General features: G+C 37.0%; 1 protein-coding gene across 2 annotated transcripts in view; it reads left to right on the top strand.

The window, feature by feature from the left end:
* The window catches only part of bark (C-type lectin domain-containing protein bark beetle), a 243,301-nt gene that overhangs the window by 155,018 nt on the left and 62,777 nt on the right, over positions 1-25,506 (top strand). For both annotated transcript variants that reach the window (XM_083125145.1, XM_083125146.1), the window contains 2 exons: positions 20,124-20,465; positions 22,092-22,330. In XM_083125145.1, the coding sequence (XP_082981271.1) occupies positions 20,124-20,465; positions 22,092-22,330 (581 nt within the window). The remainder of the gene's footprint in view (positions 1-20,123; positions 20,466-22,091; positions 22,331-25,506) is intronic.

Genomic DNA, 25,506 nt, shown 5'->3' on the forward strand with positions numbered 1-25,506 from the left:
TGAAATTGCAATACAATATAGATTTTTAATGTTAAAAGTCAATTATTGTAACTTGATTCGTAAACTCCGTTACGCGGTAACCGCTGTGTACCAAACAAAATTAACAAATATTCAAGTACGTAAAGAATTAGATGTGAGTTCAGTTCAGAGTTTAGTTAAGCGTCATTACACAGACACACAACCTTCAGTTGTTTTAACAAATGGAATTAATACTAAACATGGTAAAATACTTAGTTCTTAGAATTCTAGAACACGAGATTGCTGGTTTCTGGGATTTGTGTATAATAGTGCATTGCAGAACTATACACACTCGCCACGTATATGACTTACATCTTTATTTTTCGTTTCTTATGTCCAGCATACATTTTAAATGCAGAAACATTTTCTGTTACAGAAATCAATTACATTCATAAATAACAGATTTAGATACTCTCATAATTCCAAGCCCCATTTAAAATTTTATATGCAATTGCGACTATGGGAATGAATGGTGATGAGCAGGAAACTATTGATATGTAAATACATATTTATGTATGAAACTGAAATCAGTTATATTTTGTATTATCTTTGTGCATCATGGCATGCAGACTCGAAAAAAATAGTTTTTATTTTCATTATTTTTACATATAATAGGTTTTGGTTCATATTTTACATATTTTGGTTATTTTTACATATTATTTCAATATTTCAGAACATTTCTCATACTCCATATTTGCGCAATAACTACATGTCCCAGTGTGACCGAAAGAGTTGGGAGAATTTCTTGCGAATAACTGACAAATTTGAAACACACTCCCATTACTTCTTGCAATATTGAACGCAGTATTAATCAATACTACTCCGTTTTAAGAGGTAAGTAACCTCCAAAAATGCTGTTTTCATTCTCCATATTTTTACATATATTGGCTTTCAGCACATATTTTAGTTATTTTTTTTACATATAATGTATTTCATATATTTTCCGGCATATATTCCATTTTCATGATAATACGTACTACATTCCTTTCTTGTGTTAAATACCAAAGGTTTACAATTCATCTGTATTTTGTTCATTGTGTACTCAATTTAAAATCTCGAAAATTTGTCATTGTAACATTGTGGACAACAGAGCCCTTCTCCCAGATGACCTATGACGAACTGGCCATAACTTGGCAGAGCACCGATATAAACCTCTCGTCAGGGAGGGACAATAGGATATTCACGATTTAGCACTTACAAGAAAGTTTGGTAACCCATTTTTTGCGTTTGGGTTTTGCATCACAGTTAATGTCATATTTTATTCGTCTAGGTATGCAGTTTGTTTAATGTAATTGACATTTTGACAATTGTAAGCCCAAATTTAATTCCATTTGATTAAAATAACTAATATAGGCTACATATATTACATATTTTACACTTTTTAATACTTATAAATCAGTTCCCTGCTGATAAGAATTAGGAGGGTTGGGCGGGGTAATTTTGGCTCTGTTCGAAAGGTACAAAGTGTAGATACTTGAAGTATGATCTTGACGGAAGTGACGTCACCTAGAAAAAAAAGTACAGTTCGAAAGCGCCAAGAACAGCACACAAGTAAACTCGCAGCAGAGAAGATTGGTGACTAGGTCACGTGATATCCACACTCGTTGTTCATTTGTTTAAAATCGCGGAGATAGAAAGCCAGCAACACGGGTTAAATGTATGTTATGGGTCAGCAAGTTGTTGGTTAAAGTGCTTCTAATGTCTGGAAATGTATGTGTAAGAACATTCGAAAATGCTATGTGATATCTATGGTGAAAATCAAGTGTTTAAAACACGAGGAAAACAACGTGTTCTCAGTTTTATCTATTGATCGTATTTGGCGCTGCAGGAAGTGCAATTCGGAAGACTTTCACTTCCAGTCCATGACTTCAAGACCGCACTGCAAGAGCATACTCGGAGGATGCTCGCTTCAAGTATGGTCTTGCACCTTTCGGACACGGCCTTTAATCTGAAACGCAAATTTCTTTGTATAATTTCTTAAAATAGATTCATCTATGCTTTTTGCGTCCGTCTCCAGAGATAGAGGTGAGGAGGTTACGAAGACGCACAGCGGGTCGGAACGGAAGGGTCAACGGATGCTGCTTCACCAATCACGTGACCTCTGGTGTTCGGGTCTTCTCGAATTTCTGCATACGACTATGGTTTGTCTCGGTTGCCTCTTCATCTGACGGTGACATTCGAGTGGTTCTCGCATTGCAGAGTGGGAACCGAGTTTCGACTCTGTCTGCGATGGAACCTCTCGAGTGGCGACGCTGGATGTCGAAAACTTGTGGACGCCACTTGCTCACGCTAGTGGCGACCTCGTGTGTAGAAAAGACGCGTTGAACTGTGCATTGGAGATCACTGGGGCAACACCACATAGAACTGCGCGTTAACAAGTGACGTTAGGGGAGGTAGCTAAAGGCAGCCGGGGACAGGGACAGGCTTGTTACAATACACGCCTTGAAACGCGGCCGTAAACATAGTTCCAAGTGCCGCATTATAGGCATGGGTATGTAATAAGTAGACCTCGGATTATTAGGTTCTAAGTGCGCTTTTAGGTTCCTCAAATAGGCTCTAAAAATCCTAAAATAGGTTAAAAAACAAAATAGGTCCTAAAATTCTTAAGGGTCGAAATATCCTGAAGTAGGTTAAAAAAAATTAAAAATGCCGATAAGGTATAGTCATCGGCAATTAAAATGGGACACCTAAATCCTGAAATACGCACTCTCTTGCATAACGTTATGTGTGTTGCCTAACCTTACGGGATGGCAGAAGTTACCATTGGAAATTTGCTATTAGAATACACTCTTCGCCGTATAGTTAGGCAAAAATATTTTTCATGTTATTAACAGTCAGTGGCGTAGCGTTATAGTACGCCCGTACGCCAGGCGTTCCCAGATTTAATATTTAAAAAATGCGTAAATGCTGTAAATATATAGTAAATCTTGACTAATTTCATATATGTCTGACCTTCATGGCATTATAATAGCTATTTCTCGCGATCCGCTTGCAACGCTCCACTAACAACACTCGTTCTAGCATTTTTTCAATGCCTTGCCTGGCCGGACGCCGAGCAGGTTCGGCGTACAGGACCCTATATTCCTTGCTGTCTATCTGAAGGGAAAGCTTGGATCTCTACAGCACGCGCCCAAATGCTCTCTCTTACGCCAGCGTATGGAGCAGAGGGCTACGTGATTGGTTCACGTGACCCTTCCTGCCTTCTGAAGCAGACGACAGCGGTAGAATTCCTACCCGGTTCTTCGCGCTCGTGCCACTCGTGCTATGTGCTGCTACAATACGCAATATTGACTGACGTAACTGTACCAAACTGAAATATAGCACTTCTTAATGGCCACTGCATTGTATAATTTATCGCACGAACAGCGATGTGCATTAAAAACTAAAAGATACACAGTTTTTGTCAAATAAGTTGGTGAAGTCCTCGTGGTAGAAGTTCAGCCTGTGGCTGCTCTACCACTTAATAAAAAAATAATAGTTTTGCGGGTTATTATTTTTTCGTTATTATGTAACTGCTTAATATTGTGTCAATGGAAATGTTTAGCATTCATTTGAAAACTCTTAACATCGAATGGTCTCTGGACAAAATTATTTTAAAATGTTTATCAACATTCTCAAGACGTAATAAACAGTGGTCTGAATTACTAATCGGCACTGTTACATTAGTAGAGTGTACGATAGTTGGATCTTCCGCCCACCTCCGTGTCAAGAGTGTTTTGCACAGCGCGCCAAGACGACAGAGGCCCCTGATTCGAATCCCGGGGTGAGCACGGGTGTTCTTTGTGAGTGTCCCTTCATAAATATCATTATCACTCATATTCATATTCGCGATTAACCATAAGTGGTAGAAAAGCAAAGTAAAATAAACCAAATCAATCATTAGTTGGATCATTCACAACAATGACGTCTACTGTTGTCCAGAGGCTTGTGATTCAGGTAGGTTTTATAATGATTTGTGTCATGCCGAAAGGTATAAAACACCAGAGTTCAAAACATTTGTTGCATAGTGAGACATCTAATTTTCTAGCTAAAAACTGCATGGATGATGATGCTTTATTGCAAACCCAGCTGACTTCAGGCAAATAAACAACACCTGTGGCGACTAATTCCATAAGTAAATTATTAACCAAAAAAGGGCCGACCTTTCCTTCGGACTTGGCGTTCCCACCCGAAATGCCCATGCTACGCCACTGTTCACAGTCAAACTCTGCAATTTCGTCTGTGAGGATCATCTAAATTGCTGAAAATAATCTTGCAACAAAAACATAGTCGGTGGTGCAAACTTCAATGCTGAAATGTTATTTTTTAAAGGCGTGAATGCCACAAAGCACCAAAGTGGCGTGAAAGTGAAATCACACAGATCAGAGACCACTTTGGATTGTACAGATAACAGTGGCATCAGATATTTTGCTTTGTTTAGAGCTTTGAAAAATACCCATGGAGTTGGAGGAAGGGAAATCGACAGAGTACGTTTCAAACACGTTCGTCATTAATTTTTTTCGTGACCAAACAAAGCAAATGCCTCTGTCACATAAAAATCCTGTAAAACCTTTAAAAATATATAAAAACCTTTTTAAAAAAGGTTTGATTTATGCGCATAAACCTAAAATAGGTCATTGTAACATCCTGGTCAACAGAGCCCTTCTCCCAGATGACCTATGACGAACTGGCCATAACTTGGTAGAGCACAGATATAAACCTCTCGAGGGAGGGACAATAGGATATTCACGATTCAGCACTAAAAGAAAGTTTGGTAATCCATTTTTTGCGTTTGGATTTTGCATCACAGTTAATGTCATATTTTATTCGTCTAGGTATGCAGTTTGTTTAATGTAATTGACATTTTGACAATTGTAAGTCCAAATTTAATTCCACTTTATTAAAATAACTAATAAATATTTACATATCATACATTTTTTAAATACTTATAAGTCCGTTCCTTGGTGATAAGAATTAGGAGGGTTGGGCGGGGTAATTTTAATCGGAAACGCAATTTTCTTTGTATAATTTTTGGAAATAGATTCATCTATGCTTTCTGCTTTCGTATACAGAGATAGAGGCGGGGTTACACAGACGCGCAGCGGTTCGGAACGGACGGGTCAAGAGATGCTCTTGCATCAATCACGTGATCACTGGTGCTCGGATCTTCTCGAATTTCTGCAAACGACTATGGTTTATCTCGGTTGCCTCTTCACCTGACTGTGCCATTCGAGTGGTTCTCGCATTGCAGTGTGAACCGTGTTTCTACTCTATCTGCGATGGAACCTCTCGAGTGGCGACGCTGGATGTCGAAAACTCACGCTAGTGGCGACCTCGTGTGTAGAAAAAACGCGTTGAACTGTGCATTGGTGTAACACCACATTGAATTGAGCGTTAACAAGTGACGTAACGGGAGGTACGTAAATACAGTCGGGAACAGGGAGAGGCTTGTTTCAATACACGCCTGAAATGCGGCCTGTAAACCTAGTTCCAAGTGCCGCATTATAGGCATGGGTATGTAATAAATAGATCTCGGACTTTTAGATTCTAAGTGTGCTTTTAGGTTCTTAAAATAGGCTCTAAAAATTCTAAAATAGGTTCTAAAAGTCCTAAAATAGGTCCTAAAAATCTTAAGTTAGGCTCGAAAAATCCTGAAGTAGGTTCAAAAAACTAAAAAATACTGATTAAGTATAGTCACCGGCAATGAAAATGGGACACCTATATCTTGAAATACGCACTCCCTTGCATAACGATACGCGTGTGAACTACTAACCTGCGAAAGCAAACCTGACGTACTCTGGAAAAAAACTGAAAATACTGGGAGTTGAGAAGCGGAGAAACCACGAATCCATTAATAAATTTCCACCGGAAGTATTGAACGATCACGTTTGTGATCTTCCGATCGTCGATGATAATGTGAAACACGATACGATTCGTAACATTGAAACATGCTCCGCAACTGCTCCAAAATTTTGTTTTTCTTAATTTTCTCCAGAACAAGTCAGAAAATCATTACAGAAGATAGTCATCGGCCGTAGGTGTAGATGAAATTTCTATCTTCATGATTAAAAAAATTCTCTACCACGTACTTGCTCCTATCACTCATATTTTTATTTTTTCTATAATTACCGGCGCATTTCCCTAGTCTTGGAAACTCGCCCTGGTACGCCCTATACCTAAAACAAACAACATAATAAACGTCAACGATTACCGACCAATCAGCATCCTCCCAGCCTTGTCTAAAGCCCTAGAGCATCTCGTTAGCGATCAAACCCGGGACTTTCTAACGCGAAATAACTTAATAGATCCTTTTCAGTCTGGCTTTCGAAGTAAGCACAGCACTTGCACGGCTCTTGTCAACGTAACCGATGACATGAGGATAGCCATGGACAATAAATAACTTACCATTCTGGTACTTCTAAACTTTACAAAAGGTTTTCAAACCATTATGAAATTCTACGCGCTAAATTATCATCGTTATTCAATTTTTCCGACTCCGCTGTTAATTGGTTCTGCTCCTATCTACAAGAACGTCAACAATGTGTCGTTGACCTATATAGAAAATCTTCGTGGAAAAACATTCCTTGTGGTGTCCCTCAAGGCACTGTACTCGGCCCCCTCTTATTTGCTCTGTATATAAACGACCTCCCGACGGTGCTTAACTGCTGTAAATACCATATCTATTCCGACGATTTTCAGTTATATTTCTCTGTCCCCCCCCCCCCCCCCCACCGCAAGAAATACTGCATGCAATAGAAATTGTGAACAATGACCTTAAACAAATGAGTACTTGGTCTGCACACCATGACTTACATCTAAACCCGACTACAATCCAGTGTATTCTTGTAGGTTCCCCTAGAATTTTGAGCAAAATAGATAAATCTAGCCTCCCTAGATTCAACGTAAATTATATTCATCTGCCCTTCTCCACTACTGTTAAGAATCTGGGTGTGATACTCAACCACCATCTCACCTGGGCAGAGCAAGTTAACTCTGTATCTAGAAGAGCTTTCGGTATATTGCATTCACTCTATCGGCTCAAAAACTTCCTCCCTGAACGCATAAAAATTAAACTGGTCCAGTCTCTTGTCTTTCCCATTGTTGACTTGCGACATTGCTTTCTTGGATGTCAATCACGAGCAAGCTAAACGACTGCAGCGAATCCAAAATGCCTGCATTCGTTTCGTTTTCGATTTAAAATATTCAAGAGCATTTGACATCGTACTTTGCGAAGGTCGAGTGGCTTAAATTAAGCGATAAACGTAATTTTTATAAGTTAATTTTACTGTACAAAATCCTCCAAATAAAAGACCCGAAATATATCTAACAGATTTCAACATCTTTCTGACTTTCACAGCCGCAACACCAGATGGCGCGAAAGGTCTCTGCTCTCCATTCCACTTCACAAATCCAAGTTTTATGCAAATTCTTTTACTGTTACCTCAGCAGGCCTTTGGAACAAGTTGCCACCTGACATTCGTGCCTCTTCCTCAATTGTGACGTTCAAAAAACTGTTAAAGTTGCACATATTATATAATGAAAATTAAATGTTTTAACTTCCCTAATAAAGTGGCGGGTGCAGAGCATGGTAGAAGGACGTAAGGCACAAAAATGATTTAACGTAATAGTTAATATGAATTATCATCAAAGTATTCAGTTTTGGAAAGTATCATCATTGCAGCAATCAAATGACAAAAGTGAGTAACTTAAGTAAGTGTAATGTTGGACTGTGCTTAAGTAAGTGTAATGTTATGTATTTGCTTGTACGTACGTGTGTTACGTGTATGTGTAAGGGCAAGAATATGTATATGTAGTGTGAATGTGTGTGCCCGTATCTATAGGTTATTTTATTTCTCTGTAATTTTTATATATTATTTTCTATCTTTCTTTTTCAATATTTCAATATTCCACATTCAAATTTCTTTGTAAACATGATCAAGTGAAAGAAAAGGCTAAACAGCCTTAACTTCGCCATGTAAAAGAAGACTAAATAAATAAATAAGATACAGGAGTTTGCAGCACTGTTCATTGTTTGAATGTAACATCCCGTAGATTGGCACCACCTTGAGAAGAACGTGGTTGTGCTCTCGAAGTCATTCTGTGTACAGCAAATAGGCCAGAATGGCCTCTATCTCCCTCTAGATGTGTCCCTTGATTCAGCTGTTGTTTCGGCTTTTGTGGTGTACACCCTTTCTTTTAGATAACCCTGCAGGAAGTAGTTCTGTGGGGCCACATCTCGTGAACTGGATGGCGAATTGGCATCGCCGAATCTGGAAATGAGGCAACCAGGGAAATGGTCTCGAAGGGTTCTCATTAGCACTAATCCTGTATGACGAGTGGTATAATCTTGTTGCATCCACATTTTGTAAGACCGAGTGTAAGACCGAGTCCCCTCATTTAGGGAACGAAAACGTGATTAACTTGACACTGTTGCGCTCAGCAGTCAATGTTACGGTTGGGATATTGGTCGACTTTGTTTGCAAGACGTTCGAGGTCTCCCAGATGAAGGTTTCTTCCCTGCATTAGCTGTATCACGGATGTTTCTCACAGCACGCAGGATAGGATTATCTTCTGAGATTGTGCCTCACGTTTCTTGAAATATTTTCGCCTTTGTGATGTAATGATGGAGCTTCCACATCATAAGCAATTTCAACCGGAGTCCACAGCACCATAATTCATTAGAACAATAAAATGAAAATTGAATTTATATAAACTCTCAAGCTCAGGCTTCCAAATAAATGTTTGAATATTCCTACTGTCTGAAAATACAAGACAAAATGTGTCCCATCAATATGGACCACCCTGTACTAAAAGCTTCCTCACAGACAGTGGAAGAGACCAGCTCTTCGTAAAAAGCTAGAAACAATTGTTAAAAAACTGTCGTCATTTCCTAAGAGGGATGACAAACAGTTAGGAAGATAAAAAGTCATCCTGAGGAGAGAAAAATCGGACATATCATGGGCAGCAGAAAACAGAGCTTCATTCGAAAAGCTTTTTCTCGAAAACCATTTGAATCAGCTTTGTGGTAAACGATATTAGACACGACACAATGAAGGTCCAGCCCTTGCAGCTTGAGTGAGACGGCTGTGTCCAATACGCAGCCGAGTTAGAACTTCTTCTCGACGGGAAGGACGGGAAAAAAGGAACGCCATGCACTTATGGTGAGCGTAACAGCGTGAAGCTTGCTCCAGTCGCCGCATCCCACTCTTCCTACCAAGTGTCTAAAGATCTAAAAAAAATCAAACAACCTAAGTCAAATTCAAGCAGCAAAAGGAATACACAGAAACCAGCATGGCATCCAGAAAGAGAAATCAATAGTCACACACATAGCACAGTTTAAAAAACTACATAGCTGAAACCTTAGAGAAACATAAAACTGCAAACACAATATATCTAGATTCTTCCAAGGCATAGGATAGAGTAAAAACATGGCTTGCTTATGGACAAACTCAACAACATAGGAATAAAATAGACAAGCAATCCTTTTTTCAGTAGAAAATTCCAGTTACTCAAGTAAGCTACATCATACGTAGTACATAAGAAGAGCAAATTAACATCATCAGCAGTAAACCATCATGCAACTTCTACCTGCTGAAACAACTAAGTGAGTATAATTTATCAGAAAAATGCCTACATTTCAGCCTAATTTACCTCTACATTAATAATACTACCAGAATACTAAGGCTTCAAAAGTGAACACTAAGAATAATGTTCAGACTAAAGTATAGGACATCTTGCAAAGGATTATTACTCCCTACATCTACAAGTCAATAACAATTATTCTAAATACTACGAACTTGGACAAAATATAGTCAAATACACAACACAAGAAGGAAAATAATTACAAGTAAAACAGCAGACACTCAATATCTCAAAACAATCATGTAAAAATATTCTACAACAAAGTGCCTCATAACATAAAACTGCTAAGTCCCCACAACATATACAAATACAATCAATAAAAACTACTTGAAATGGGAAAACTGACTACAGTCTCACAGACTTGATGTAAAATAACAGCAAAACTTAGAAGCATGCACAGTCAATAGTGCTCAATTTGCATACAGTTCACATGCAAACTCTCATGAAAAGGTTCAAAACAGTCTCCCAGCTCAGTTCTCATCTATACTTGGACAACAAAATCCTGCAACAAATTCTCAGAAATCCTACCTTTCCTACCCTTGCTTAAATAGCTAAAGTGCAATCTTCATACTAAAATATTGAAAAAAAAGGCATATCTATTTACATAAAAGTGTGTACACATGTGTTTGTCTGCGTGTACTCTTAGATAAATTGATAAAAAAGCAATATAGTTATAAATCAAAGACTATACCTAATAATATTAATTTCAAAATAAGCTGATAGAAAAAGATATAATAACTACAGTATAAGCTTTTAATTTTTGTTAATTACAAAAAATAAAAGTTAAATACAGTAAATGAACTTGGTCCCTTACATTGAAAAAGGAACATAAATTGAGAGTATTTGAAAATAAGATCCTTAGGAAAATATTTGGGCCTAAAACAGATGAGGAGACAGATGAGTGGAGAAGGTTACATAATTTGGAAGTACATAATTTGTATTCATACCCAGATATTATTAGAATGATTAAATCAAGAAGACTTAGTTGTGTAGATCATGTGGTACGAATGGGAGAGGAAAGAAGAGTATACAGGATTCTTGTTGGGAAACCTGACGGTAAAAGACCAATAGGAAGACCAAAACAAAGATGGAGGGATAATGTAGAGATGGACCTAAAGGAAATTGGTAGGGAAGGAAAGGAGTATATAGATCTTGCTCAGGACAGGGACAGATGAAAGGCATGTGTTGCTGCACCCATGAACATTCGGGTTTAAGAAGGCTAGAGAATTAGTTAGTTATACATTAAATAAGCATTATATTTGGATTGTAAGTAGAGAATATATCAAATGTACAATGCATTGTGCGAAAACTGTCAACTTTGCATTATAAGCAGAAAATTAAACCAGTTTGCCTTAGAAATACATTTTAAGAATAGCCCAAAATAGCATGCGTAATAGAAAATTAAGAAAACTTTCTGATGCATAAAAGTACTGACTAGTGCTGAATGAATCAATTACTGTAAAATATTATTCTCTGATTCAAGTAATTTAACTGTAAACATTATCTTTTGTGTGTAAAATATAATTGTTAGTTGCGCTGATAAGTACAAATATTAACTTTATACGCCTTCATACACTCTAAATAACATAACTTTGATATATAAATTAGTAACAATTTGTTAAAAATTAAGTTAAACCGTAGTATTGTTTTCTTAAATAAATATAAAGTAGTAAAAATACTAAACAAATAATTCCTTATTTTCCTATTTAAAGAATGTCAAACAGTGTAAACCAGTTGTTAGTGGCTAAATAACATAAAATTTGAAGGCAGTAACAATATTTTTAAAAAATACTGTTTTTTACCTAACTTTGTGAATTAAATACTAGTACATTTTGTCAAATTATAAATAAAATATACCTATTTCTTTGATATTTGTACTAAAGTGAAGAAAATGTTACTAAAACTTGGCTAGTACAGCAAATCTTAGACTTTTAGCTTTATTTGTCCGTAACTGGATATAATTGTAACTTGTTAATCTCGCCAAACAGGATATAATTGTAACTTGTTAATCTCGCCAAACACAATTTTTACCTCAATTTTGGAAGCTAGCTGAACTTTAGCGTTTCGAATTACATATAGTGAAGGCCTCTATAGTGGAAAAATACACCCAGTCTGTAAAAATTTGGAAATGTTGTCTCCTTCTCTGTCGAACCAGACCAAGAGTGTTCTCAGGTGTTTCAATATATTTCTTAACATAACTAACTTTTTAAAAATGCAGGTAGCTTAGTTTGTATAGCGCTAGGCTTTTAACCTATCTGTCCAGGGTTCAAGTCCCTGGCAGGGTTGTTACAATTTTAGATTTTGTCATCGGATCTTGTGCAGACTTCAAATTTCATAAGTTATAAGCAATCAAAGTTAATTTTGGGAGTGGGCCAAATTGGTTCCTCATATAAAAAGCAATGACCAAATTGGTCGTAGCGCCTATGACCCTACTTGGGTTCATCCTCCAAAACATCTGCTTCGAGTCTCCGATGCCATGATGGAGCCCGTTCAGGTTCTACCGCCCACAAGTGCGTTCCTTCGCCAATCCAGCGAAGGTGAGAATAATAGAGCGCAACCCTCTATATATACATTCAGCTCACTGTTGGTCACCCCATGATCTAGTTATTTTCATGCAATCACCTACATTTAGTGAATTTTGCCGTCTTTCTGTTTGATCTGATAAATAAGCCAGTCAATAAAAATATACTTACATAGAAAAATCCTGATATAGTTGGATTCTCAAAAATATGTACAATCAGTGTTCTTGATACATTTAGCACCTGAGATAGTATAAATCAAAATCTAGTTAGTGTTGGCATGTGTGCTTCTGGTACATGTAGTTACTTGAAAAAGCAAATATTGGTTGTGTAAAAAATATCCTCCTTGTGAAACAATGAAAAATTAACATTATATCCTCATAGCATTAGTTGCAACTGCTTCTTGCAGATTAACAAAGCTCTGGCGTGTGGTCGTACGTCACCTATAATCCTTTGTAAGGTTCGTGTTGTCCTATAAATTGTCGATATACATGCTAAGTCCCTAGTTACAGCCTAAGCTTTTAGCTTCAATCAGAGGATTTCAGTGTTCAAATAGTGATTGTATCCTCGTATAATAAACCAAATGGAAATAACCCAAATGTTGATGCACCCAAAAACCAGTAATCCTTCAAAAATACCTTGAAAAAAGGCTATAAAGCTAAATTATTCTTCTAGAATAGTAAAAAAGTTTAGCAAGTGGACCTATGATCCATATAGTCAGTCGTCTGTGAACTTCGTCTTGTCCTGTGAATTGTCAATATATTGATAAATGGTTATATTTTTTTTTTTTTTAAAAAAAAAAGGAACAATGTTGGTAAGCGTCCAAATATGGACCCATCGGTAAGGGAATTTCAGTCTTTATAGACACACAATAATTTTCGTTACACTAAAAATTTGGCCTCGTATAAAGGTAAATAGTCGAAATGTTAAACATTTCGTGTACTTTATCCAGTAAGCCTTAGCTAGAAATACAATAAATGCGTTACAGACATAAAAATTAAGCAAGCTTTGATATTCTAGTGGCACATAATAAGTATAAAATATCCTTTAAAATACTCTGACAAATAGTTGTGGGTTGTCTGAGATCAAAATTTTCAAGTCCTCTCTCCTCTCTCCTGCATAAATAGGCTCTAGAATTCACTAAGCCTCAAAATTGTATGATGCGCCCTCCCTTGCCCGGGAAAACAAATGCTACCACTACCTAAATAGAGGCGGCAAAATCTCCCTCGGACAAGCGAAATAGCGTTACGGTCCAGGTTAAGTTCGTGTGTAGGAACCGGTGACCAACAGTGCATAGTAATAAGCCATATCGAATAAAAACAAAGACATATGTACTTTCAAATTACCACCTCTTTACCTGGAGCCGGGAAGCGGCTAGCTGCATACCTGAAAATCACGGGTAGCGACATGCATACGAAAATGATATAGCCCAAAATTAACATGAAAAATAAAAAGTATATTCTATTCGTAACCAACAAAAATGGAATCATTACAGGTCCCCACACTTGCACTCTCACATTCTCTCTCAGATTCAATCCTCATGGGGTCATCGACACAAGAAATTATACATGACATGTACAGGTTTTATGACGACAAGCCCTAATTATTGCATTCTCAATTAATTTTATCTTACTTTTTGTCTAATCAGGTCGTTTGTGATTTTGCTCCAGTGCTACTTAAATCCTAGCCAGCCCTTACTTAAGTTCACCTTTTGTTTTTTAAAAAAGAAACTAGTCGGCGCGGTGACAATACATTACTTGACCAGTATAAACAAAGGCGTCTCAACGGCAATTACATTCACGTGGGCGGACGTTTTCCTTTTACAAGACCTCACGTGGTTCCAAACATAACAAATAACCTCCGTTGAGTGGCGCAAACATATACTCTCTAGCAGGCGGGACTTAAACACTTCGCCGCGACGAGCAATTCACATTACCAGGCAAATACTTTAACAAATAATCACATATGCGACCGGACATAGCTAGCAGCGACACAGCGCTGACACATAAAAATGAACAAACCTCAAGTAGAATATGCAATTAAGCGGGCGGCGCTTTACTCTAATAGTACGCACTTTAAACAAATACAAAGGAGCACAAACAACAATGAATTTAGATCATAAAAAAATATCACAAGGAATACGAAAAATTGACCTGAGACGAATAGATTACACATGACAAGCGCGACGGGAGTTCGGTATAAAATTTCGAGTTGAGTGGGCGTTTTCAAAATGTCGACGAATTTCAAGGGCGTTCTCTAAATCAATCGGGCCGTCACGTGTTAAGGTTCACACAGATGAATACTTTACCATCTCTCAGCTTCCGGGGTGCATCCTGGCGTCTTTATGGGCGATTGAAAACACATAGTATCCACGCGAAAGGTTCCTTTGGTCGCGACGATGAAGATGCGAAAAGGATTCAAACACCTAGTTCCCCGGCTCCTCTTCCTCTCGGGATCGGTGGATCTCCGTGGTATGGCGCGGTTCGGACGTCGCATCTGAGCGGTCGTTGTAGGCGTCGTCGGGGCGTCAACATCTCTCTCTACGTCTCTCTGTCGCGGCTGGTAGGCGTCGTCGGCGTCGTCGGGGCGTCAACGTGGCGGATGGTAGGCGTCGTCGGCGTCGTCGGGGCGTCAACATCTCTCTCTACGTCTCTCTGTCGCGGCTGGTAGGCGTCGTCGGCGTATCAATAGGGCGGCGTTCGACGTTCTCTCTCTCTCCATGGCGGCGGATAGGCATCATCGGCGTAGTTTCTTCTGACATCAGGCGAATCGACGTAACGCCCTCATCTCTCTTCTCTCTCTAGCCCGCCATAGTTTCCGGTGTTCCTCGTTTCTCAAAAATTATAAATGGCGTAAGGTAATCACGGAAACGGTTTCGCTTCGACTTCCCCCAGCGGTTGAGGTAGGCGCACTCGTGTAGACTTACTGCCTATCACACACACTGGTGTTCGCACAACACAACAAAGTCCACTGTACACGAAAGGTAGCACGAAGGTGCTCTCGTTCCAAGAATCGCGGCAAAACTGTATATGGAGAGGTAGCACGGAGCTGCTCTCCCTACAAGGATCGCGGTAAGACTGTGTATCTAAAAACCATGTCCTTCGTTTTATTTAGATTTTGAAAAACGACGCTAGGCGATCGTTGAAGCGACGCTTCCGAAGGGGTCAGTCCACTTTGCTCTATTGTCTCCAAACTAGGACGTACCGTGTCCGAAGTTGACTTGTGCGGATTAAGCTTCCGCCTGGCTGTCGCCCATAGCTCAATTGCAATCGCTGTCCACAAACTGATCAATTAGAACCGATTTGATCTGGCGTCCGTAATTGTCGCTTGATCGTGACGAAACTCCACACATCCGTCCTTGCACACATGCCGCTGCGCTGGTATAAGTTTCACATGAATCTGACCGTTGGAAACCGAGATATTTAAATGTTTGTCATTACGGTCGAATTTCCTAAGCTTTAGACGCATAGCGTGACCCTTCAGGTGCTCACCCTTAACACAAGCGAATGTCTCGTTCCTCCCGTCGGCTTGGCAAAAATCAAATATGTAATCTTACAAATTAAAACACTTAACACTTTGAATCAACACGTCTTTTTTACCCGCTACATACATGAATAATAATGATAATAATAATGACGGTAAATCTGACTGTCACAAAATAATATTGGGTACATAAAATAAAAAGCAGATGGAGAGTGATGCTGATCGCATCATCTCCAAAATAGCAAAAACAAAAGTATATAGAGCTCTATCTGGTATATTTAGAAAACTTTTACCTAGTATAGCAGTAACAAAATACTCAGCAAACTCTAAAATAAACAAACTTTCCTACGTGGCAGGCGTAACCTGCCCTAAATAAATACATATAGAAATACAGAACCAAAAATAGCATAGTGGAAATCAGTAAACCCTAATAATAATAATAATAATAATATATTCTGTGGCTTACATTTTAGCTAAAAGTACTTTTTTTTAGTGTTTTTGAAAAAATTAAATAAATACAAAACTCTAAGTTAAAAATTTGTAAATGTATATATGATACAAAACAAAATAAATAAAAATTAATACATACCCTGCAAAAAATCAATAAAAAAAGTTGAAAACCTCTCTTTGTGCATCCAAAATATAATAACAAATCCTTCCTGACTGGATTAAATTGTGTTATTTGAGTAATAATAAGCCTAAACTTGTAAAATAAAAGGGTAGAACTTGTCAAAACATACTTTTGCATCCAAAATATAATTCAAAACACATCTAAATTGTGTTATTTGAGTAAACTAGAGAATAATCCTGTAAACTTGGAAAAAATCTCTCTCTCTCTCTCTCTCTCTCTCTCTCTCTCTCTCTCTCTCTCTCTCTCTCTCTGTGTGTGTGTGTGTGTGTGTGTGTGTCTTTGAGAGTCCAAAATGTAATAAAAATGGTGCCTGAATAATATAAATAGTGTCGTTTGAGTAAATATTAGGCTAAACTTGTAAAATAAACAAATAAAAGTTGAGAACACACACTTTGTGTGTCGAAAATGTAACTAAAAATCTTTCCTGAACAGATAGAATTGTGTTATTTGAGTAATAATAAACCTAAACTTGTGAAATAAACAGATAGAAGTTGAGAACACACACTTTGTGTGTCGAAAATGCGACTAAAAGTCTTTCCTGAACAGATTGAATTTTATTATTTTGGTAATAATAAGCCTAAACTTGTGAAATAAACAGATAGAAGTTGAGAACACACACTTTGTGAGTCCAAAATTTAATAAAAAATGTTGCCTGAATAGTATAAATAGTGTTATTTTGGTAAAAAATTAACATAAAGTTGTAAAATAATAAATTAAAAATTGAAAAAATGTCTTTGTGAATCCAAAATTTAATGAAAAAATGTTGCCTGAATAGTATAAATAGTATTATTTTGGTAAAAATTAACATAAAGTTGTAAAATAATAAGTTAAAAGTTGAAAAAAATGTCTTTGTGAATCCAAAATTAATGAAAAAATGTTGCCTGAATAGTATAAATAGTGTTATTTTGGTAAAAAATTAACATAAAATCGTAAAATAATAAGTTAAAAGTTGAAAAAAATGTCTTTGTGAATCCAGATTTTAATGAAAAAATGTTGCCTGAATAGTATAAATAGTGTTATTTTGGTAAAAATTAACAAAGTTGTAAAATAATAATATAAAAATTGAAAAAATGTCTTTGTGAATCCAAGATTTAATGAAAAAATGTTGCCTGAATAGGATAAATAGTGTTATTTTGGTAAAAATTAACATAAAGTTGTAAAATAATAAGTTAAACGTAGAAAAAAATCTTTGTGAGTCCAAAATTTAATAAAAAGTGTTGCTTGAATAGTACAAATAGTGTTATTTTTGTAAAAATAAGGATAAGCTGTGAAAATGTTTGACATAAAGTCAAAGTTTGGTAAAAAAATAAACTCAAAATTAAGTTAAATAGCACACAGTAACATACATTTACTACCTAAATCAATAATCAAAGGGTGCTAGGTTCGTTACCCCGTGATAAAAGCAAATGGTGAAAACTGTAGGCCCCGTCCCTAATAGCTCTCCCTTCTTCATAGTACAGATAAAAAAACCCTGCGCTAAAGCGTCCTGTGCCTTGGAGGCAAACCTGAGCGGAATATTAATTGGCGGCGGAAACCGGTTCTACAAGCGACGCATAGCTTCAGAGATTTGACCCTTGCTGCGCATTCTCAGACATTCTTTGTTGTCTGGTTGAATCCCTCCCCTGCCCTACAGTATTGCATAGCTTTCCCCTGTTCTTGCGTACTGGTTAACCTTGAAAAAAAAACGGTTCTGAAAATCTACCGACGCGTTCTCTCATTGGTCAATCGGGTTCTTCCTTTGTTCTGACGTTCTGACGTCATTTGACCTTGAACGCACACTCCCCAAATTCCTTTCTCGTCTACCTGCGCGGAATATTAATTCATTCTCTCTGTCTGGCATCAGAGCGGAGTCGAGATTCTGAGACAGTATTCTGTCTGGCGTGTGAAACCATCGTCTTTCATACAATAATAACATACATTATTACATAGTACTAATTAATAATATTACATATCGCGGGATCGAGTACCGGGACCGTCTTCTTTCGTACCATTACCACCGTTCATAGCGGTTCATAAACCATAGAAAACTTATTTTCAATATTATAAACATTAATATTAACATTTTATACATTACATACTTTGCAGTAATGAATATAAAACCATATGCATACCGTTTAGTACCTCTAATTACCTTCTATATACATATTTTTCATAAAATAAATAATTATATATTCATATAAAGTTATAAACATGCAAATACATAAATGTAAAGTACTCTAAGTACTTGCAAATGAATTCTAAGTACGTGCAAATTAGTTCTAAGTACGTGCAAATTAATTAACACCCGTGCAAATGAATTGCGAATATTAAATAGCGATTGACGTTATCTAATTCCGATACTACTGGCGTCGACGGGGGCAGTTGCCCCACTTTTCGCCACTTTTGCCCCCGCACTATGCTAAATCTTATCTACAAAGGGAAATATAATGTCTTTGCCCCCTAGTTTTTCCACCTTGCCCCTCCCCTCCTGTTTTGGGACCCAATCGCCGCCACTGCGATGGCAGTGCTGTTACTCAATTCACCCAGGATTTTCACGACTATGTTGTGGGTTCTGCAAAATCTTTCCACTGAGAATTTATGGTTTCCATAACGTTGCTTGCTTGATTGATTGATTTGGTGTTTTAAGTCCACTTTATGCACAGTAAGGCTAATTGGGACTGGACCCACAGTTTAAAGTGGGATCCGAATCAATATGTGCCTCCACCAGGTATCGAACCCGCGACCCCTTGATTAACCATAACGTTGCAACACAACGAACAAATTTCTGTCTCTATTGTTGAAATTCAATTATTAGTTACAAGGATTCGGTTATTATTGCTTCTGATTTTTTCATGAATAAAGTAGCAAAGTTTTTAAGTTACGGAATACACACTAACTATTATAACGGAATTTTGGGTTCGGCACTTGCCCACCCTTGTTGCCTTCCCTGCACAGTGGTATTTTTTTTCCCTATTGTTTATCTAGAATTTTACATCTAGGGGATGCAAGGGTGAATTTATAGTTGTAGCTAAAATGACCTTAAATTGGACCTTTGTGAATTTTTTGCGGGGGGGTTGAGGAAATTTTGGGGGATTTGTGAATAAATTACTTAATGCCACCATTATAAAGTTGTACGTGTATATTATTAGTACAGTATGTTGGCTATTAAGAGAAATCTATATGTTTGGTTTATATAAAAGTCTACTGTACCAATACACTTTTGGTATTTTACATTATGTATTTCTCTCCTACAGATTGAATTCAATGTGCTAGTAGAGTAGGGCCTGCCTCCCCGATGGCGCAGTGGTAGCGTCGTCGCCTTGTAATCAAGGGATCTCTGGTTCGATGCCCGGTGGAGGCACATAATGGTTCAGATCTCACTTTGTCCTGATTAGCATTACTGTGCATAAAGTGGACTTAAAACTCCAAATCAATTAACAATCGATGTGCTAGTCTCGACTGTGTGCAAGAACCTTGTTTTAAGTAATATTTTTAGCTTTTTGAGAAGAGTGAGCCTCTTACTCTTTCTGAGGATGTTTTTGGTATCTCCTTACCTTTTGAATGTCTTGTGTACATCTTGTGCAGGTCCCTTTACAGCCTTACACTTTTAACCTTTCTCAAAGGCATCTTTATACCCCTTTTTTTTTATTTTAATTTCAGATGAAAGGATTTTCTGCGTATGATTCTAAGGGTGCAAAATGGCCACGCTTGCCTACCAATGCACCCCAAAATTGTAACTCGTTCATACATTCAACTGTGTGTATTTTATTTTTAGTGTTACCGATACAGAAATTTCATATCAATTCACTTAATTGCTGCAAATAAAGATTAAAATATGCGTTAGTGATCATGTTTGTACTTTTTTGTTTTAGATTACCATCCAGATCTTGGAATCCAATGCCAGGCACTGCTGGATTCCTCCATGGGAGTTCACAACTGGAGGGGCCTCAAGTTTGAACAAGCGAGGAGCGACAGAGAACTTGCTCAAGACAATACCCTTTACATACGATTCTCCAGGTCCGAATTGTCCAACGTCGATATAAAATTTGCTGGAGTTGGAAGAGACCACAACACAAGCTCAGCAATCGAAGCGGAAGGCGTTCCACCAAGAATGAGCAAAATTTCCGTCCAGTACTCTGCGTACAATGGCATCAATGTGACTTTGCCCAATGCTCCGGTGTATCTGACAGACAGCACTATAAGGGACAACAGAGGTAATTGAGAGAGAGGCTATTGGTTTTGCATTCTAAGGTTCTGGCCAGAATTTATTTCAGGGGTGGGGTGGAGAAGAGAACAGTGTTACTGTCATTGGCAGTACTAAAGTAATAGTACTGCCATGTACCCATCACTATTTACACGCTCATCTGGTTATAGGAGATGCTAAAAATGGCTGTCATTCAGTAACCTTCTGATCAGGGCCCAAAAGTGTCAAGAGATGAACGGCAGTCACTTCCAGCATCTTGGGAGAACAGCCACAGGCTGAACCTCGCCCTTTAATAAAGAAAATTTGAATTTGAATTTGAATTTAATGTTCTCAAACTGTGCACCTCACCAGGGCCATTTTTATTTGCCATACCCTGTATATTAATTATTGTTATTGTATTCATAAAATACTAGTTTTGATGGGAAGAACAGAAAATGTTGGTGAAATTTGCAAGGAACACCAAAGAACCATGTAGTATACTAAATTTATTCTTCGCGATTTAAGTGTGTAAGAGAAAATATGTTTAGTGTGTCATTGCCCGAAATAACTTAAAAATGGATTAATATATTTTTGGCGTTTACCACGACTGTGCAAATTAATGTCTCTACATATAGAACATCAAACATTTGCATGGGGTTTTCTGGTATTACATTAAAACAAAAGCAAAGCAACAATGGTTAATGGCCATTTCTTTTAATTCAACACTTAAAATTCTACTTAAGAATGGTTACTTTTGTTTCTTTAAAAATTTCATTGTAGAGCAGTGTAATTTGGCAAATATTTCGGGAGGAACCCATGCCCATTGGGCACATGCCTCGCTATGCCTGCCAGTGGTGAATGAATGAATTTATTTGTTCATCTAATCATCATTTCTTAGCTTAAAGAGGTATAAAAGGAATGTTAAGTAATCATTTAGTTTTTAATTGAAGGTTTTTAACATTACCTTTGCCGATATGACACATTCCAGAGAGCTTAAATGCAATTTGAAAAACCACCAAATTAGTCTCTGTGGCAGAGTCAGTATTGTTATAACCAGGGGTTCCAGATTAGAATCGTGGGTAAGCAATGAATGTGTCTTTGTATTTGCCCCATCTGTTTCATCAATTATCGTTGTTCTGTCTAAATTCCAGCAGAAAGGATTATAGAATAGAATGTTATCACCTAAATCGAGTGGCCACTTTTGCAACAAACCTTTGTTGAGGAAACTATAATATGTGTTAACATTGATATTTTACATGACACAAAATTTAAAATGTATTTACTTATATAATCCTAGAGCAATGGGTCTCAACCTGTGAGACTGCAGCCCAGTAAAGGCTTTTCTTAAATGCTTATGCCCTGATTCAAATAATTTTACTCATAAATACCTTTCTAATATTGCAAACTTTGTATATTAATTAATATGTGCACTTGAAAATTATCATATAAAATTAATTGTCAACCACTAAATCTAATGAACCTTTCGTGACGTGGTATAATTGATACCAGGGACCTTGTCAAAACCTTCCCAATGATAATTATTAAAATTTAAATGCTCAACTCTTTCCACCCTATTTAAGCTTCCATTTTTGCTCTATTCTTATTTAATGTCTACTATGCTGCCAGATAATTTATTCAGCCACTTTGCATATTTCAGGTTATGGAGTGTATGTGAACAGTTCCTCGGGCCTTGTGCAGGTGGAGAGATGTGAAATCACAGCCAACGGAGGGGATGGAATAAAATATGTTCATCACAGCTTATTCCTGGAAGAAAGAATCGACTCGACTGAATTGTTTGACTTCTGTACTGTACCGGTCACTGTCAGCCAAACATTTCCAGTGTCATTTTACATTCAACAGCTTCGGTATGCTCCTGTTACGAAGAATTGCAGTAAGGTATGCTAATGGAAGCTTGATGTTTTTATATGTTATGGATAGGTCCAGGAACCCATAAATTCTAATAGGTTTTATTGGGTTCCGCAAGAGGACTGGAACCTTTTTTGTCACAATTTAAATTTGGCGATTTAAAATGATCTGGAAAAGAAGGTTCCTGGACCGTATTTAAATTGATCCAGAAAAAAGGTTTTAAATTTAAATTGATCTGGAAAAAAAATTCTGGGCCAAATTGAAATACTTTAAACATGAAGAGGTTGCTGAATTTCTCTCCTGGACCGGAATAGAATTTATTTAAAATTCCTGGTCCTTTAACAACCCCGAATAGAACCTGATATGTTGCTCTATTTTTTCTTGCATCAGTAATAATGTATGATTATTAATGAATCAAGTTATTTAATTTAATTTTGAGAATGATCTGAAACTCTGTAATAAGACTTCAAACAGAAAGTATGCTCAATTATAATTAGTTTTAATAGTTTTGATTTGATGGCTTTACACTAAGAAATAGACAATCGACTTCAGGTTTTGGTGCTGAGATTGATTCATGCTGGGAGCAGCTCAATACATAAGAGTTAGAATCAAGTTTGTGATTCGCTGGCTGTGTCTGCCCTGATTAGCTACTTTCAATGGAGGGAGTTGGGGAGCGATATTGTCGGCATTTAGTGACTCACCCTCAGGTTTTTTCCTGATCCATGGGGAGGGCGATTGCAATCGCCCATTCCATTTGCCAGGCTTTTAGATAAATTATTATGTCGAATTATTTTGAAGACTGAAATATTCTGTCTTTCATCGCGAAGTTTAACAGGCTGGATAATAGTTTTTTAAAGTTTGATTAAAGTCAAGTTTATGCTCAAGATAGGCTAATCAGAACTGCATCTACAGTTTAAATTTGGAATCACTGGGCAATATGCCTCAAAAGGAGATTCAACCCAAGACCCTTTGACAGAATAGGATTTTGTTTTTTTTATTCCTCATATCTGATCGATCAGGTTACCGTGGCGATGAGGAGAATTATGATAACAACATACAATAAGAACAGTCTATTTCTGCTAAACAATAATCTCTGAAGCATAGGCATGCACAGACGACCTGATTAGAGGGGGGGAGGGGCAAAAGCCTTGATAAAATTCAGTCGGGAAAGAAAAATCTCATTTTATCTCACCCTTTTTGTTTTATTGCATTGATGTGTATGTGTGTGCATGTGTATACAAAGCATATTATTTAAATACATAACATAATCAATTCATCCACTCTATAACAATCCAAATGCAAAAATTGTTAAATTTTAAGAAGCCATAATTCAAACCTGATACTGCATGTTAACTTTTAGGCCAATATTCAAACGAACTAAACTGGAAATAAGAAGTTTTATTCCTCTCCTCTTCTAGGCCACAGGACAATCTAAACGTAAAAAAAATTGCTTCACAGAATATATCACATTATGAAAAATTTACATGAACATATTTGGGTATGAGAATCTTTTGAATCAAAACATTTTAACACTTCCCCTTACTCAAATATGTATACTTTACATACATGTGACTATAATTATTTCATACCTAACTGTGATACATAATTGTCATGCACAATTTTAGATACAGGTTTTGTTAACAAATCTGCTATCATATCATTTGTTGGTTGATAAACCAAATGAAAATCTCCTTGTTGAACAGCATCCCTAATATAATGATGTCGTACATCAATGTGCTTTGTACGCCTATGGTGCTGTGAATTTTCAACAATTTTATGAGCACTTAAATTATCATTAAAAATTGTAATTGTCACCTTAATATCAATTATCTCTGATAACAAATTTTTCATGAATTGTGCCTCTTTGGCAGCATCACCCAAACTATAATACTCTGCCTCGGTACTTGAGTATGCAACTGTTCGTTGCTTCCTTGATTCCCAATTTACAATTGAGCCTCCAAATTTTACAACTGAACCACTGTATGACTTACGATCTACCAAATCATTAGCCCAGTCAGCATCTGTGTACACTTTTACTTCATTTCCACCTTTTTGAAATTTAAGTTTATAATCTAGTGTACCTGCCAAATATCTTAAGACTCTTTTTGCTGCAACCCAATGTCTTACATCATAACAATTATTGAATTGACTGAGTTTACTACAAGCAAAAGCAATATCTGGTCGCGTACAAACTGCTAGATACATGAGACTACCTACCAATTGCTGATAGGGAAATTTGGTTTCACATTTCTCAGCTTTTTCTAATTTTACATTTAGCTCCATGGGAGTTGAAACAGTTTTGCAATTATTCATACCAAAACGTGTAAGTAACTGTTTAGTATACTGCTTTTGAGACAAAGTTAGAGTATTCAATTTCTTATTCCTGTCAACCTCCATTCCTAGACAATGTCTTACTGGTCCCAATAGTTTAACATCAAAATGTTCTTTCAGTACATGGATCAACATTTGTTTTTCACATGCATCTTCACTAAATACAAAAATATCATCAACATACAATGCTACAATCATCTTTTTACCCTTTATACATTTTGTATAAACACAAGGTTCACATTTTGATTGATCATATTTCATTTTGATTAATACATCATGTATTTTCTGATTCCAAGCTCTACTTGCTTGTTTTAGACCATACAAACTCTTTTTGAGTAGACACACTTTATTATCAACCTGATAACCTTGTGGTTGTTCCATATAAATTGTCTCATTTAAATCACCATTCAGGAATGCAGTACTTATATCAATATGATCTATGTCCATATTGTATTCCACACCAATAGCAAACAAAAGTCTGAGAGTAGAGTGTCTTACAACAGGTGCAAACGTCTCTTCATAATCGATACCGTATCGTTGCGTAAAGCCCCGTGCTACTAATCTAGCTTTGTATCTATCTACATCCCCATTTACATCTTGTTTTACTTTATATACCCATTTACATTTAACTACACTCTGGTCTTTTGGACGATCTACTAATTCCCAAACTTCATTCTTCAAGAGTGATTTATATTCATCATCCATCACTCTCTTCCATTTGGAATTTTCTTTGCATGTTGTGGCATTTTCAAAACTTACAGGTTCCTCAAAACTCATAAAGGATGTGTCGGATAAATCATAATCACCCATCCAAATTGGTAATTGCTTATTTCTAACAGGTCTACCATTTTCTTGTTCTACATTTTGAGAAAAAT

The sequence above is a fragment of the Lepisma saccharinum genome, chromosome 7, assembly GCF_977018435.1.
Source record: "Lepisma saccharinum chromosome 7, izLepSacc3.1, whole genome shotgun sequence".
In the NCBI taxonomy this organism is placed as follows: Eukaryota; Metazoa; Arthropoda; class Insecta; order Zygentoma; family Lepismatidae; genus Lepisma; species Lepisma saccharinum.